Raw genomic sequence first — 17,458 nt, forward strand, 5'->3', positions numbered from 1 at the left:
ACTAGTTGTGTGGACGTTGCTGGATGTGAAAACGAAATGGAAAACTGAAATGGATATTGACCAAGACATTGTAACACAAAATCCTTGAAATACTGTGAATTTTAAAGGAAATCGTGTAGGCTACTCGTAGCCTCTTGTTTATTGCTTTAGATCGAATTTATTTGTCCCATTTATATGCCATGACTAAAAACGATCTAATCATGTATACCTGAAGAATTTCATTATGGACATCCCTTCCATCACCTTGCCTGGCAATCACAAACTCTAAGAACTCGTCAAACTCGATCGACCTTGAAAATTAGTAAAATGTCATTCATGATTCAATGATACTCGTTTGTACATGTGTGTCAATTAAAACCAGAAACCCATAACGGTTCAACCCTTATAGGTTGTTCTGTTAAAACCCAATGAGGCTTGAAATAAACAGTCACCTGTATGAAGACCAGTCCCAATCAAATCATTGTAAACTATATAAATTATCAATGGAAATTCTAAGAACACATGGGGTACACATTACATGTATCTTACCACCCACTGAATGCTGTGTGTGCGTGTGCTTTGTGACAAGGACACTGATATACCGGTAGTTGTAAGATCAAAATGTGATGCTTTCTTTTTAAAAACTTCACACGAAAGAGGTCATTGTTTGATAGTGGGGAAACAAGTGTCTTGAAAACAAAGACCCCCTAAGACCCCCTAAGACCCTAAGACTCGAAAACGAAGAAAGTAATCCAAAACCCTCAATTTGGCAAAACCCAGGCCTAACTAGGCCTAAAGTTGGTTTTTAGGCCCAGGGTTAGCCAAATTGAGGGTTAGTTTCTTTGTTTTTGAGTCTTACGGTCTTTGAGGGGTCTTTGTTTTCAAGACATCCTAAGGAAATAGGCTCTAACCATTTAAAACGTATCCTGATCAAATGTAGGCTATAAAAAAAATCTGTAGATAGGCAAAAAATAGCAGTAAAAAACTAGCCCCAGTATTGATAAAACAATGCCTTGTGACAATATGCCTATGAAACCTGCTTTAGCCAAACTAAAGAAGAGTCACAACTGGGACGCGGTATATGAGAATACTGGGGTTGCAACATACAATTCATGTAACTTGAATTTGGCAGCTGGTTTGGGCAAAGTAACTGACTGTTGTCATTGCCAAAATGAATTTTCATTTTAGGTTTGAAAGAATCTGTCTTCATTATTACTTCAATTTAGGGGGAAAAGCAGACGACTTCTCTGAGTGTAGTAACCGGCCTGATGTCATGGAGAGAAGGGGCTTACTCAATGACATCATATTGTTAACATTCCAGTCAAAAAAAGCTTTTATTGTACATAAAGGTAATTGGTCATCGATATGTCAGGAAAATAGGAATGACATTGATTTCAAATACGTACCCAGATTTGTCAGCATCAAGATCAGCTGAAAAAGAGGGAAAAGAATCACAGCTTATAATATGACAAGAAAGGCAGGAAGTATCCACACTGGAAATTCAATCTATTTGTCTGGGTATGACTACCGGTACTACAATCACAAATCAGTGCTCACCTATCATTTCTTCGATAGATTCTCTTGAAATCTTAAATCCTAGAGCTCTCATTGCCTTCCTGAGCTCCCTTGCATCGATTGACCTAATTAAACACACAAAGAATGGTGATTGGTGATTAGTGTCTTGAGCTTTTGATGTGAATAGCCAATCTGAGACAAGGCTCTGCTTCCATTGTTTCTTCTGGCTTCACCCCGTCAACAACATAACAATCACATCATTTTTTTCTCATTCAGTGAGCGAGCGCAATTCTGCAATCCAAATGGCTCTGGGAGTGGGAGAGAGTTTTCTACCTTGCCTGCCAACCTGGGCAGAATCCTAACCCTCACTAGAGGTTGCATGAGCTTGGGTGATGTGTCAGTGTTAGGACCAAAAATAAGTTTGTTGAAGCCTGTTAAATGTTTTTAAAAGTAAACAGTGCTACTTTAAAAATTGATAAAACATTAATATTGTGAACAGAATCAACCGATCATTGTAGTATTGCCTCATATTTCTCTTTTGATAATAAGCATCACAGGCCAGCCTTAAGCAATGTTTCCCAGCCAGCACATCTTTTTAGAAAAAATTAAAATAAACATGTCAGGTTATTCACCGGCCTCGGTCCGTATAGGGAGCACAGAATTTCCCTATATGGACTGACCAAGGCCGGTGAATAACATACATTGTATACATATTTTCATTTTGAAAAGTAATCTTGTGACAGACTAAAAATTAGTATTCCAGGGGGTAAGTGATCAATACTATTTCAGAGTTGCCAGAAGGTTTTGCAGCTGATGACTGGATTGAAAAGTTGACAAGGGGTAATTAACATGAGGAACTGCAATATCTGCAAAGAAGTGGAGAAGTAAGGCAGCCAATTCAGAGATCAGATTCACAAGGTGACGTTTGCAGGGACTTTGTTGTCCTCTTGTATTGTTATAACTATTATAAATTCATAGGTTTGTCAGGTTGGTCTTTGAGCAGATCAGGGAAAACCGGAGCTCTCACCACTGTGCCATCCCTGCACTCCAAATTAACTCTAGTAAAACTTTTTTTTTCGCAGTTACTATCATGTTCAATTCCTGCCAAGTCTCAAGAAATTACAGCGTATCAGCATCCAACTTCTGTAAGGAATAGTATGCAAAAAAATGAAGGCAAACAAGGTAATGAGTTTAAATTTTGCATATTACTGGTCAGTGATAGTCATCCAATTACTGGTAACAGTGTTTCAGAGAAGCTAAAATTGTTTTAAAAATAAACAAACTCCGATTCAACACACACTTCTTCAATTTCCCAAGATCCTATTCAGTGTTCTGTAATTACATACAGTAGTCAACAATAGAAATTGATTTCATACACTGTAGGTTGTGTATTGTTTATTACTTGAAACTTGGCATTGATTTTATGAAAATTTATAAATGACCAAAACACAGAGAAGTAACAGTTGACAATAGGCAACAGCCTTTTGACCGATTCATCCTTGAAGCGGCCTCATTGATGAGTTCATTCATCTGGAGTGAAACAGAGTAAAAATAACCAATAAATCTCATTCTCAAGATTGAAAGCGTTAATTTATGTTCTAAAATCTCCATTCATTTTAGTGACAGTAAAGGACACTAACCCACTCTTGTCTGTGTCAAAAACATCAAACACCAGCTTTAGATCTCTAATTTCCTGTGGTGTAAGTTGCTCATATGCTCTTGATGTGACTTTTCCTTTCATGAACTTCCTCTTGTTTTGCATTTCTGCATCAAATAAGGCTTGTGACAGCTGCACACAAATAAATAAATAAATAAATAAATAAATAAAAAAACAGGATACTTCATGGAATTCTACATATTTCGCAGAAAATCCCAAATTTAGGGCTACAGTTCCATTAGGCAAAAGTTACACTGCAATACATGTATATTATGCCACTGCATTTTGCAACCCTTTGCCATGTAAAACATCCAAAATATTTACCTTATCTTACTTAAGGCTATCGCAGACTGTCTATATTTCACCAATACAGTGCAGATGCCTTTTTCCTTGTTTGAGAGGTGAATAGTGCTTAATCAACTGCACTATCCAGAAGATATACATGTAATGTCAAACCTCTATTAAGCAGCCACCTATTAAAAGGCCACCCCTATTAGCTGGCCAGTAATCAAAGTCTTGATGAGGGCTTTTCTATTGTTTTTACCTCTATTAAGCGGCCACTATCCATTTTCCCATGGGTAACCATTTAATAGGGTTTGGACTGTACTATCAAAATAAGTTAAGGGATCTGTTGGATATAAAATTAATTGCTATCCATATGAATGCCTTTTTACACCGACATGGGTATAACATAGTAGATACAATACAATCTAACTGAAAGAGTCTATAGTTCATGTAATAATTTACTTGTTGGTTGTCTATCTGTTGTGGCACTTTTCACGCTGTCTTTCATAGTCCTCTTTTATTCTTATGTTAATTTTCTGGTAGAATTCAGGAGTCTCCACTCACAGGAGTCTGACCACTCATCTATGGTATGTTGGATTAAGTAATAAAATTAAAATTTAATTATTGCTTTCCACTGGATAAATTCTCTTTCCAAAGGATATAATCATCCATCTTCCACCAACAGGGACCTGATGTTTATAAGCCACTAGCCACGAAGTTTGTCTAAACTGGTCAGGATTTCTAATAAGCAACCGAAATCTTACTTATGACTGTCCTTGACTGGCTGCACTTGTAACAGCTTGTAAATAGCCAATTGTTTGTTACTTGATTCTTAAAGTTTTTACCTGTTCTGCTGTGTGTATCAATGGCCCTGAAAAGTACCGGTAAGGAGCGGACAATAGCTGTTACATACATATACATACACATAATACATCTCATGTAATAAATGCACACTCCACTTCCAATTTCCTGCCAGCCCTATCTAAAACTCTATCTGTAGGGTCCCAGGAAGTGAACGTCATCCTTGTGGCTCTAATTCTACTTTTGAAACAGTTTGATGAATGCAAAATCATTGATTTACGACATGTCGTAATTTGTCTTTTTTGCTTATGAGTCTTACCCTTTCTCTCGAAGAATGACCGCCCCGGCTACCGCCTGCGACACTCAAACTTTCTGAAGCCATTTGCTGAACCATCGTTCGGTTAGGAATGCTTCCAAACTGCACTGACGCCACATTGTCTTGATTGGTCTTGCTGGATTTTTTCTTCGCTTTCTTCTTGCCCGTTTTCTTCGGCATAATGAAAGTTAGAAGTCCACTTCAAACTATGTTTTACGCTTCTTAACGACTACCGACCGCCATGTTGTTTACCTTGACTTCAAGTATAATCAGCTTTGCGTGACGCGTGACAAGGAAAACTTGCCGTTTGCTTGCTAATTTGTAGGATTTTTTCTTTCCCTATGAACACATTTGAAAAAAATAGGATTAGGAAAACAATGTTTACAAAACAGACAATGTTTACAAAACAAATTTAAGAAAAACATAATATTAACAGCTCTTTAAGGAAAATGGAGGAATTAAGATGCGCGGTATAAGATCAGAGCATGCTCTGTTTATCATTTCATAGATAGTTTACACTGTCGCGCAACAAAAGATAAATTTAATTCGAAATCGTCAAGAATTTAGGATGTTGTAGGAAGCATTTCTTTTAGCCTCCTCTCCAGTTCTCAGGTCTGCGCAGTACATCGTTTCTGAGTGATTTGTCGAGGTTTTCCACGCGGGAGAGGACAAAACGCGGAGCCCTACTCCATGGAGTATTCTATGGAGTACCCAAATGGAGTACCCTAAAAATACTATTTCGAATGAGTACTGTTGATGAACGTGCAAGCAGCATCTGAAATAGTGCTTACTATTTCAGATGCTGCTTACACGTGCATCAACAGTACTCATTCGAAATAGTATTTTTAGGGTACTCCATTTGGGTACTCCATGGAGTAGGGCTCCGCGTTTTGTCCTCTCCCGTTCCACGCAACTAATTTTATTGAGTTTTGTTTGGTGACGCCATGTGGTTACCAACATGGCAGCCGGGAAATCAACGACAACATCTGGAGTTCACTTTACGATGAAAAATCTTACTTTTCGCTCATGAGATAATATACATGTGTATGAACACATCTCCTAATGAACTTGAAAGGCTCAAACTGCTGAGATTCATAGGGATAGACATTTTATTTGAACCCAACGGCTCTGTATTATGGTATCACGCAAGGTGACAATGACGTCACGGAACTAGAAACTTGAAAAAAAAATCATTTCTAGGTCATCTTCAACCTCCTTTAGATAAAAATTTAGAAGACCTTGCGATTTTGATGTATGAATTTGATGACGTCACTGTGAAAACCATCGATTGTTTTTTTCTTCTCTTGAGTGGAGTCCACTGTTGAATAGTAGTAGTAGTAGTAGCAGAGATTCCTTTCGTGGGCGTCCTTTTCAACGCCTTTGAGGACTTCGGAAGGCTTTTCAGCTCTTTGACTAGAACAACCATTTCAGGATCCTCCAATTCCCTGTCGTCGGACCAGATCCCTTTACTGAATACATCTGTAAAACACTAAAACAAGAACACACCTCGTGTGAGTAAATGGATCCACACCGCCCTCAATTGCGCGGGCTATTACAAAGCACACACATAAAGAGGCCAAAGTTGGCTAAAATTATGGACACAAGCGCGTAATTTGCGAGAGAGCAGCGAAAGCGGGAACCAAGTTATTAACATCGCCTAAATGGCTTACATTGCCTAAATGGCTTTTGCATAGATAATTAGTAACAACAAAGCGCGCGAACATGCCATAGCAACAAATGGCAACAGAGATTCCTTCCCTCTACAAAATCGGCCAATTAGCTTATTCTAAGTGAGTAACGTGGTGATGCACAATGCAAGAAAATATGGAAAACAGGAATAAATAATTCAGATAAACTTGAGCCGTAATGCTAAAATTCTAAACGCTGGGCAGCCAACAAAAACAGACTGCCTCGTGTTGTATAGGATGGCTTGCCCTGGGCCTTCCAACAAGAGATCTTTTATCCTTGGTAGCGGCACAACCTCTTACACGACTGGGCGCTATCCCTAGACTTGCAGCTTACGCTGAGCCGGCCATATTCTCCACACTAAAAAACGAAATCAATAAGAAGCCGTCGAGATATTGCCATTATACATTGCAGCCTTTGATATCGTGATATCGTAAAATGAACCTATCGGTAAAAAAGGGGTATAGGCCTATTATCACTAACTATTAGCAGCTGTAAATTGAACACTTTTAAAACTATAAATAAAAAGCAAATAAGTAGCAGAAAATAAAAGATGAGCAAAGACAAAAAATTAAGTGAAGTTGTCGTTCTTAGCGTTCGACCTGAAGGAAGAACCACTACAATGAACACCCTATTTATATCAAATAGCTCGTATGCAAATACGAGTACCATCAATTCATCGGGGACATGAATTGTGCTGGAATGCACGAACAGATTCTTAACGAAACGTGCGGAAAACAAATATCTGCTAAACTGCGTACCGCAGATATTTTTATATTTCCGTTGCTATCACTTCATCCAACAATTCACTTAACTCGAATTTTGCTAGGCTGAAGTATCTACCGCTAGTATTTACCACAAGCTTTTCCGCCTTTGTTGCTGTGAGTGTTAGGATCACGTTTGTGCAACTTTTCAAGTTATTTGACCAGCCATAGCTGTATTTGGCACCAAAAGCTTACTCTCGAAAGTACTTTACTCAGGAGAACCTTGTAAGTTTTTGGGACGTTCACTTATAAGATTAGTTTAGGTGCCACGTCCGGGGCACGTAATCATACACCCAGGCTGTCACCTCATGGTCCTTTATTCTTCAAAGGAAATGTATTAATTAACCAATCACAGCTCAGCAAGAGCATATTTAATTAAACGTCAGTTCTTAGTAGCTTGAGAGACAGTTGGCTGCCGGCAACGGCAGTGCTGAAGTTCCATGCCAGAATAAAGAAGTTAAAACGCTGAAGCTGTGTGTACAAAATCTGTCCCTCATACGGAGCCCATTAAGTGCCATAAAATTGCTCTTTTCATTTCAAATCTCCTTCGAAGTTTTACCTGCGTTTTGACTTTTTTCCTGACTTTTTGCTCGACTTTTTTCTCGACTTTTTGCGGAAGGCCGCTGACCCCTACCTACCTGGGTTGAAAATAAAGATCCCTTAGGGCCGATTTACACGGTACGACTTTGTCGCATGCAACAACGGCTTACGACAGGCCCACGACATGATTTACGATTCTTGTGTACGTCAGAAAAAATGTCGTAGCATTTTAAAACATGTTTTAAAACGCTGTGACAATCGTAAGTCATTTCGTAGGCCTGTCGTGAGCTTGTCGCATGCGACAAAATCGTATCGTGTAAATCGGCCCTAAGACCCCCTTAGACCCTAAGACTCGAAAACGAAGAAAGTAATCCAAAACCCTCAATTTGGCAAAACCCAGGCCTGACTAGGCCTAAAGTTGAGTTTTAGGCCTAGGGTTAGCCAAAAACTTCGTAGGAGATTTGAAATTAATAGATGAATTTAATCGCACTTAATGGACTCCGTAGTCCCGCAATAATAGTCATCCTATATTGAATTTATTTTTTTATTCTTTTCTCTAAAAAATAAATGAATAATAATCACACTAATAATAACTATAATACTCCCATTCAGTCTCTGATTTTTCCCCACAAATGTTCAAATCATTAATAATTAGTTTCCTCAAACGATAATCTTTATTATATACACCTCTTCTATATCCCCACACTTCACATGCCTTTGGCGTCCACACAATGTTTTAATGCATATTCATGTCATGTTTCCTTTTAGTCGAAGTACTTACTTTGCCTTTGTTTCAGAAGATTTCTCACAAGAAAACCGAGAGCTATATAAAATCGCGTCCATTTTGAAGCGCTGACTCTCGCTACTACCTTGAGCTCGTTCGGGAGGTTTTAGACACTCGAGATAGTCGAATCAATAAAGTGTGATAAGAAGCTGGAATTTTGGTTTTCCAAAAGCTAAATATATTTGTAATTTAAATAGTTATTGGATATAGCATTAGTATAATTACGTAGGCGATTAATGAGAATTCTCTGCGCTGATTGGTGGTACTTAAGGTGATTACGAGATAATTAGCAAAGCGTTTTTTTTTTCAAAATGGCCGCAGGCCGTGTCCTCGAGGCGAGTGTTCTCACCACTGCGTCATCCTTGCACCCTACTTCAATAATTGAACTGGTTTGAAAAAAAAAACAAACTGGTTTGAGAAAATTTAAACCAAAAATCAAATTAAACCACAACAAATATACTATAAAACAATTACTAACCTCATTGCTCGGTGAATATCGGTGAATAAAAACCTTGACTCTTCGTCTCGGTTTTTATTCACCGATATTCAACTCGCCTTCGGCGAATAAATGTTAAGCCCTGGTCAAACGGACTTGCAAGTAGACGCAAGTTCACAACTTGCGTCTACTTGCGACTCCGTTTGGCCAGGCCTTGCGTGCACTTGCGTTGACTTGCGATGACTTGCGCTCACTTTGGTCGAGATCAAATTTTCCCGCAAGTCGACGCAAGTTTTTCACCGTTTGACCACCCAACCCAAGTCAAAGCAAGTTGATTGACCAATCACACACACAAAAAAAAAGTTTGTTTTTTGCGACTTGCGTGTACTTTCGAGGGAACTTGCGAGTCCGTTTGGCCACCCAACGCAAGTCTCTACGCAGGTTCAACTTGTGGCTACTTGCGACTTGTTGCGAGTCCGTTTGACCAGGGCTTTAATCGTCAAATACACAAAACAAGCTTGTTTGTCTTTGATTTAAATTTCATATCCCACAGTTTTCGAGTTATCCCCGGGGTTTTCCGTCATTTTTTAAACTAACGGCAAAGAAAAACTGAAAACGAAACGTTTCTCGCAATCCATAATACAAACGCAAAAACCACTTGCGGACGAATATTGAAAAGCAAGGGTCCTAAGTTGCAACAAAATCAGTCCTCTTTTTCAGTTTTGTTTGCTCTATTTTAGTTAAAGTTAATTCAGGGTCAACTGCATTCTTAGCATGTAATTAGAAGCAATGTCTCAACGAAACTACGTAAATTTGCAACTAGTTACCTTAAAAAAAAAGATTGATTATATACTTTACTTGCACAACAGACAGGATTCAGTAAACTAAAATATTTTCGCTATTGGGTTTTTTCAGCATTTTTCCTTTATTTAGCATGGGAAATCATCTCTAGCGAACCATCCACTCAGTCTTTTTGCTTATTGATTGTTTCTTTAAAAGAAAAAATACATTAGTGTTTCTGAAATGCGATTGACTACGGGTAAGGCTGAGTTTACGATGCATCAGAAGAACACTTCAGAAGTCTCTTTAGGCCTTCACGGTAGTTTCTGCAAAACGCGAAACAGATGCAAGGATTGACGCCGCAATATGAGATTAAAACCATCCAGGAAGAAAACAAGTATGGGGAGAATCCACATGGAAATGTGCCATAGAGATACATAAGAGCTATAATAGCGAAGGGCAATTTACAAAAAAATAACCCCAACACGATAGCTATGGCCAACTTCAACACGTTTTTGTTTTGTTGCCTGCGTTTTATTTTAGCATCAGTCGATTGGTCGCCTGGAAGCATTTGTGACTTGAGCTTAATAAGAATGATGGAGTATATTAAGATTAAAAAAATGAATGGAGTGAACAAAAAAACACTTTGATAGACAAGAAAAATGTCAGCAGATGATGCGGATTGTCCAAAGGCTTTTTCCCACTTTAAAACACAGAATTCTTCTCCTCCGTTTTCCTGAAGGTTATAGCCAAGCAGTAATGGCATTTGTACTACCATCGCTACGATCCATGAGGCGATAATAAAAAAAGGACACTGTTTTGAAGTGATCAATGGGGAACGGAGAGGACACACCACAGCTCCAAATCTACCCACTGCTATCAGAATCAGGCTCTGGACGGACACAGTGTAGGAGACGTCAAATAAAAATGGAATTAGCTTACACAAGCCATTGCCGAGGACACCACTGACAAACCAGGAGTATCCATACAACTCTGTAATTTCCATGGGAATGAAGATAAGCGGAACAAACAGGTCAGACATGGCCATATTGACTATGAGAATGTTGATTGGTTTCCTTAAAGTTTTCGTTTTGTAAACAATTATTCCTATACAGGAATTTCCGAGCAGCGAAACAACTAATATAAGGCAGTAAGCGAGCGTTGCTCCAATCTTGGACGCAGTCACTGTGGGATACCACTCGAAGTAGCAGTTCGCGGATCCGTTTATTGTTGTAGTCATGTTCACTGGCATTTGTTCTCAGTTGTTCTCATCAAACGTCTGAACCTTCTCGTTTTTCCACATGAAGGCGTTGTTTTATTTATGATAAAAGTGAAATGTCATCTTGGCTTTTGACTTGTCATGCTGAGGGAAATTGGTGACAAAGTTCCGCCCATAACTCGATGTTGCGGTGAATTAAAGGCGGTTATGAGGTGTGTCAGCTTCTTCTTATATTATCATGCATCGTGCTGATAACGTCAAAGTTGGGATCACAACCGCATTAGTAGCTAGTTTTGTTGTTGCATGACTGTGAGGGACAAGACGTTTTATTGGAACGTAGCTTAATTATAACAGCGAGGAGTGTACAGGTGCAAATAAATTAGTTTTGCCCTTGTCATGTGTCTTGATAACACTGACGAAACGGTAAAAATTATCGAAGGGAAAGATGGTAATTCATTTACACAAAATGAAAAGAGAAGGAAAGCCTTGGGTAATGTCTACTTACCTTGTTTTATTAAAATTTCCTTGTGTCTGACCTCTTGAGATGATTAATAGTGTCTTGCTAACCATCATTTCAATAAAGTTCAACAATAAAGTTCAGTTCAATAAAATTTCTGATTACTGATTTTGAGGCTGGGGTGACTTCTTTAAGCTAAAAGAATCACAGGCAGCCGAGAATCGGAGGGTAAAAGTTTATAAGGATTTTTATGGGAATCTCGATAACAAACTGAAAAAGATATTTACGTGCAAAAGTTCTCAAAAAAAAGCCATACTTTATTTTCGTGGTGACTTTCTTGCTTTTTCTGTGGTTATTTGCCTAATTGAATGCGATTTAAGCGACTTCTCAAATTCCCGGGTTGTCACTCGTACCTAAATAAAGGAAAAGCTGGAAAGTAATTTCTTGTTTACCTCACATCTCGCTGATAAATAAGGGGGGTTCTGATGTCACTTTGTCGCTCATTTTCCAGTCCACCTGTCGCCTGTTTGGCTAGAGATAATTGTCGCTGTCGCTTTTTCGCTGCAATACAAATGTTTCCTAAACGTGCTTCATTTTTGCGTCCTGTAATTTTGTTTAATTTGTGTCGATAATCAAATGGTGACGAGTGAAAGTATATAATAAAGGGCTCGGGAAATTATTTGATTTTGGACAAAACGCGGGAGAAATTATTCCCTAATTTCACTTGTAGACCATTTGATTGGACAAATTACGTTCATAAGACGCCATTTTGCCACTGTAGAAAAAGTTGCCATGGCAACATCGTATTCACATGTGAAATCATAAATTAACGCTGAAATGTCGCGCCAAAAATAACGAGTAATTTGACAACAACGTTATTAAAAGAGTAAGCGCCCCTAAAAACTTCCTTGTTTTTAATAGAAGATCAACCACTTTAGTTTCTAATGACTCCAATGGCTAGATAGCCTCCCACGCAGACTCTCTTAAGGATTCATCACGCGTTCCTGCGCCAGGGACGTCTGCTGAAACGAGCCACACATTCCTTTCTCTTTGCTAAGAAACTGTCATCTGGAAATCGCGTGCGGGGTTACTTACGAACCGATAGGTGCTGTGTAGATCTCCCCTGGGAGTGTCAATGCGTCAACTTCTTCTCCCTCAGAAGCATTAATTTTGTTTCCTCGGTGGGTTATGCATTTGCAGTCTCGCGAGTCAAAATGTGAGTGCTTAGTAAGGGTATGGTGTCGTTTCATCTACTGGTAAAATTGCATGAAGGCGCCGTGGAAATATATAAATACGAATACAAATATTAAAGTACTGCGGGTTTATTTGAACTGCACGAGAACCATTACCTTCAAGCGCAATTAACACCACTAGGATAGTAGCGAACAGAAAGCTTGAAAAAAATCCATTACGCTTAACCTTGAAATTTTCACGCTGTTTTCGGCGATGATCGTCTCTAACAATTCATTTAATGTTTTTGTGTTACGACCGATCGTTCGTACTCAGTGTTTCTTCGATTTGAAAGATAAAGCAAACCTTAAATCAGTTTAATCGAAGGACTACAAAAAATGGGGTTATTCAAACGAAACAGCGCGGAAAGAAATGTAAATATGATATCAAGCCCAAGCGAACACCACAAATAGGTTTGAATCGCACGGGAACAAAATGTTTCAACCATACGAATTCTACCGTACTCAATCTGTGAAGGGCGGCAAACATTTAAGCCAAAGCATGAAATTTATATGCTCCAGTTTCTTTTTGATAAGAATTTAAGTCCCAATACACGAAGCCTATCTTCTTGCAATTTTGTCAGGGTCTAAAGTGCACTTCCAGAATCTGGAAGTCCGTTGTGATTGGTCTACGTAAATTCCGGCTCGTGGGGGAGCATTCTCGTTCCCAGAGCTGCGATCCTTTTGGCCAGCGCCGCAGATCGAGAGCTCTGGCTGGTTCCAATTCAACAGTAGCTAACAGTCCGCGATTCACGGACTTCTGGTCGTTCTGCGCAATCTCGATTTTTTTTTTCAAAATAGCGGACCAAGCCAAATCGATCTTTTCCACGACGCGTTAAAGTGCCCCCGTGATCAAAAAACCACTTCCTTTTTTCCTTCAGATTTTGAAAGTGTGTTTGCTTAACACCTGACTGGCAAAATTGTGAGCTTTGATTTTTATCCAAAGGCCGTTTACTTTGAGTGTAAGTTTTGGATTTCACGGTCCGCCATTACTCACGTTCAAAACTGACCGATTGGACCTCAGACGGTTGGATCCACGGAAAAGTGACGTCAGAAGCTCACTAGCTTAAAATTTCAGCGTGTGAACACAGCTTATTATAGATGCAAAGCGTGAGTTTAAAAGTCTGAAAGCCTATAACCCCCGTGCTGCATATTAATTCTGCGGCGTACACACGTATTGCATTCTTAAACGAGTGAGCCTTTGACGTCATTTTCTCCTCGATCCAGCTCTCTCAAGAACATAGTGTTAGTAATGGCGGACCATTAAATAGGAAAATTACAGTTAAAATGAAGGGGTGTCTTTTTGAAATCAAGGCTTAAAACGTGGGTCACTTAGTGTTTTGTTAACATAGTTTTGAAATTTAAAGAAAAATATGAATTGATTTTTTGGTCACAGGGGCACTTTAAATCATGGAATGGAAATTCTAGATTTAAGCGACGAACCCAGGCTCTCTCTCTTTTCCTCCCAGAGCCTGGGAACGAGGTTGTTAAGTGACACCACATTGAAGGAAAAGAAGTACGAGCGTTTGAAGCTATCTGCGTTAAATGCCATCCGATCGTGGAAATCGTTCATCGTTGCAGCATCACCGAAGACCAGATTCGGCCGAACGATTATCCATAGGTAGTTGCCTTCGAGAAGAAAGGGAATTTGTTAAAGGAAATGGCTTCAAACAAGTATTGAGTCATTATTTCTGAAGAACAAGCTCTGTCTTCTCACTTCAGATTTTATGATTGACGAGTCAGAGGAGATTTAGAGTCATGCTGGCTTGGCCGGTCATTTCGCTGTAGAAGTAACAAAGTGGAAATTTGTCGCTTTGGCGAAATTAAAAATGAATTGTCGCTGTCGCAAATGATCGATTTTTTCCCGTCAGGTTCTGTCGGCGTTCGGCGTTCTAGAACAAGATTGTCGCTACATTTTTTGCAATTTTGGAGCGATTTCGCTTGTCGCCAAAAACCCTTGGAAGGCCTCATAAAATCACATTTCTCCGGCATCAGTCACGCTCAAACTCCGGCGATGGCCACACGGATAAATTTACTTCTCTTTGACCTAGTTTCAAGGTCCAGCAAATATCCATTGCTGAGAAACAACGATAAATATTCAAATATTGAAAACCCTCTGAGCCTCGCTTATAAAGAATTTGGAGACGGCTATCGAGGCTCAAGTAGACGGTTGACCAGCCGTGTCCAAATTCGTTGCAAGCGATCTTCGAAGGATTTTCAATATTCTAATATTTATCGCTGTTTCTCAGCAATGAATATTTGCTGGACATTGAAACTTGGTCAAAGAGAATTTATCCGTGTGGCCATCGCTGGAGTTTGAGCGTGACTGATGCCGGGGAAGTGTGATTTTATCGGGGAGATGAGAGATAAGCTAGAAATTACTTTCCAGCCTTTCCTTTTTGGCTGCGAGTGACAACCCGGGAAGTTGAGAAGTCGCTTAAATCGTATTCAGTCAAGCAAATAACCACAGAAGAAGCGAGAAAGTCACCACGAAAATAAAATACGGCTTTTTTATTGAGAACTTTTGCGTGTAAATATCTTTTTCAGTTTGTTATCGAGATTCCCATAATAATCCTTATAATTGTTTACTCTCCGAGTCTGGGCCGCCTGTGAAAGAATAAGCTTTTGCCACTTCCAAAATACACGCTGTCATAGTGAAGGTCCGTTTCTGTAATAAATGTGTGCAGAAAAGTAGAAAGCCATGAGTCGCGAACCTCCTATTTTGTTGGCACAGATTAGTGCTGATCTAAAATGCCGGCCCTTTGAGCTGAGAATGTTAAGTGAATGTAAAATAACAGGATGGCGAAGAGTAACTAGGTCTTATAGCTTTTGTTGATGACCCAGAAACGAGTACTTTTACTGTACGTTTTATCCAGTTGTATTACTTTAAGGGAGACGCTTCAAGTTAGTAAGTATCCTATGAACTTAAAATCAGCCAGAGTAAGCGCCACTTGTCGGCTATTGTTTTCCTAGTTGGGATTTTCCCGCGGAGGCGTAAGATTCCAATTTGCTATCAAACGCTTGATTTTGTCTCTTCGAAACTATTTTACATTTATACCTTTATTTTGAATTTTCTTAACAGTTCGGACGAGATCAATTTGTCTCTGACTCTGGTCAGCAGGTAGGACGAGATCTACCCACCTGCCTCAGCTTGTTCCACGTAGTTTAGAGGCAAAGTCGTACGCTGAATTTCTGTGTTCACCTTTCAAAAAAATGGCGAGGGGATCCACAAATAATTATTCTTGGCGATATTCCAATATTACCAGGATCACGTTACTTTTGCGCCTTCTAGATGACAGCTAGGAACTGTCATTTAAGTTACTGTGATGGTCCTTCGCAGTTCATAATATTTGTCTTTCTTATGTTTCGTAATCATGATATCTTTTACAAACAAGACACGTTCATGTAGGATGCTGACAGTTTTCGCGGGTTCTAGCCCCAGCTGACTTTGGTCAGCAGGTAGGACGACCCACCTGCCTCAGCTTGTTCCACGTAGTTTAGAGGCAAAGTCGTACGCTGAATTTCTGTGTTCATCTTTCAAAAAAATGGTGACGGGATCCACAAATAATTATTCTCGGCGATATATTACCAGGATCACGTTACTTTTGCGTTTTATATATGACAGCTAGGAACTGTCATTTAATTTTACTGTGATGGTCCTTCGCAGTTCATAATCATAATTTGTCTTTCTTATGTTTCGTAATCATGATATCTTTTACAAAAAGACACGTTCATGTAGGATGCTGACAGTTTTCGCGGGTTCTAGCCCCAGCCAGATCAACACTCAGGATTTTAAACTGATAACTGAGGAGAAAGTGCTGTCTTTAAGCTTTGTAATTTCATCTGCAAGTGGTTAGACTTTCAAGTGCTCTCGGATAAGGAATGTAAAGAGTAGGCCCCTTGTAAAATATATATTTTATATGTTCATTAGTTCCCTGTGGGAAGAAAAAAAATCCGCACTCTATTCGAGAAGAGTAGGGGATGAAGTCCCCGGTGTTGTGGCTGCCCTGTTCTCCTCAGCAGAAGTGGCCTGCTTGGCAGTGTAAAATGGCTTATGGTGTATGAGGACACCTAAGCAGAAACAGCCATAAGTCAAAAAGGGACTTTGCCGAGTTCTGCAACATGTAGATGTATCTGTAGAAATATATGTTGGTCGTTATAAAGGTGATTATATTGAAACCGATTTCGGTCTATGCTTTTGACTCATACACGAAGCTGCAGATGCAGCTTGTGATTTAGAATATGTCGATTTTCTTTTATATCCGCGAAATATGAGCCAAAGTGTTTTTCACTTTTCATTACCAATACTTTGTGTGTCAAATTGATTAGTGTTTTCATCCCTTATAGCGTTGTTCACTAATAATAAAATAAAAAAAACCTTTGTCACATGAGCCCCACGGATGGATTCAGACAAACATTTTGATCTCCTAAATGGAAACGTATGAGTGAGCCGATGGCGAAGGAAAAAAGAAGAAAACTCATAAATCTGTGGAAATGGTTTCTTAGAAGGAGGCAAATTGGTTAGTACCAAACACTGCATCCGGTTGTAAATCGGACTCACAATCCAGATCCCGCTTGAGATGATCTGGATGGCAGTTGAGGAACATAGAGGGAGAGATGAATGTTTTATATTTGTTATCATTTTATGAGGATGACTTGATCAGCTGCAGACGAAACTAAAAGAGGAAGAAAATGACTATTTCAACAAATAAACAGAACTAATATTTTACTTTTTCCCATAGCGATAATCATCGTTACGTCACCTATTGCCATTAATGTGCCAACCAGAGATCTATTAGCTGTCGAAACAAAGGATTCTTTTGTTCTGTGGTTGGGAAAATTTATACAACAAAAGACTTGTTAATGAACAGTGAAGTCTCCTATATATATCTTGTACACAAGCAACAACTGAATGGAATAACAATAGCTTACTAAACTGATTCTTCAACCCCTAATGGTCAAGACTAAAGTGTACTCAAATGCGAGGGAAGTTCAAAATTCCGGTTGCTG

The 17,458-nt window shown here is 39.2% G+C and overlaps 2 protein-coding genes across 2 annotated transcripts in view; both read right to left on the reverse strand.

Moving 5' to 3' along the window:
- LOC137997478 (uncharacterized) overlaps positions 1–4,850 on the reverse strand; it is an 8,474-nt gene extending 3,624 nt beyond the window's left edge. Inside the window, exons 1-5 of the mRNA XM_068843502.1 lie at positions 4,557–4,850; positions 3,135–3,283; positions 1,537–1,619; positions 1,386–1,410; positions 209–290 (exon numbers count right to left, since the gene is read on the reverse strand). Coding sequence (XP_068699603.1) covers positions 209–290; positions 1,386–1,410; positions 1,537–1,619; positions 3,135–3,283; positions 4,557–4,733 — 516 coding nt within the window. The 5' untranslated portion in view covers positions 4,734–4,850. The remainder of the gene's footprint in view (positions 1–208; positions 291–1,385; positions 1,411–1,536; positions 1,620–3,134; positions 3,284–4,556) is intronic.
- A 4,773-nt stretch (positions 4,851–9,623) lies between these two features.
- On the reverse strand, positions 9,624–11,043 carry LOC137994895 (QRFP-like peptide receptor). The gene has a single exon (XM_068840475.1). It carries the CDS (start codon positions 10,793–10,795, stop codon positions 9,815–9,817), a length of 981 nt encoding a protein of 326 aa, XP_068696576.1. The 5' UTR covers positions 10,796–11,043; the 3' UTR covers positions 9,624–9,814.
- Between the last annotated feature and the right edge of the window lie 6,415 nt (positions 11,044–17,458).

Source organism: Montipora foliosa, chromosome 3 (genome assembly GCF_036669935.1).
Source record: "Montipora foliosa isolate CH-2021 chromosome 3, ASM3666993v2, whole genome shotgun sequence".
NCBI classification, from domain to species: domain Eukaryota; kingdom Metazoa; phylum Cnidaria; class Anthozoa; order Scleractinia; family Acroporidae; genus Montipora; species Montipora foliosa.

Bases quoted from the DNA above. Each gene is read 5' to 3' on its own strand.
- LOC137994895 (XM_068840475.1), bottom strand. From the start codon at position 10,795: ATGCCAGTGAACATGACTACAACAATAAACGGATCCGCGAACTGCTAC.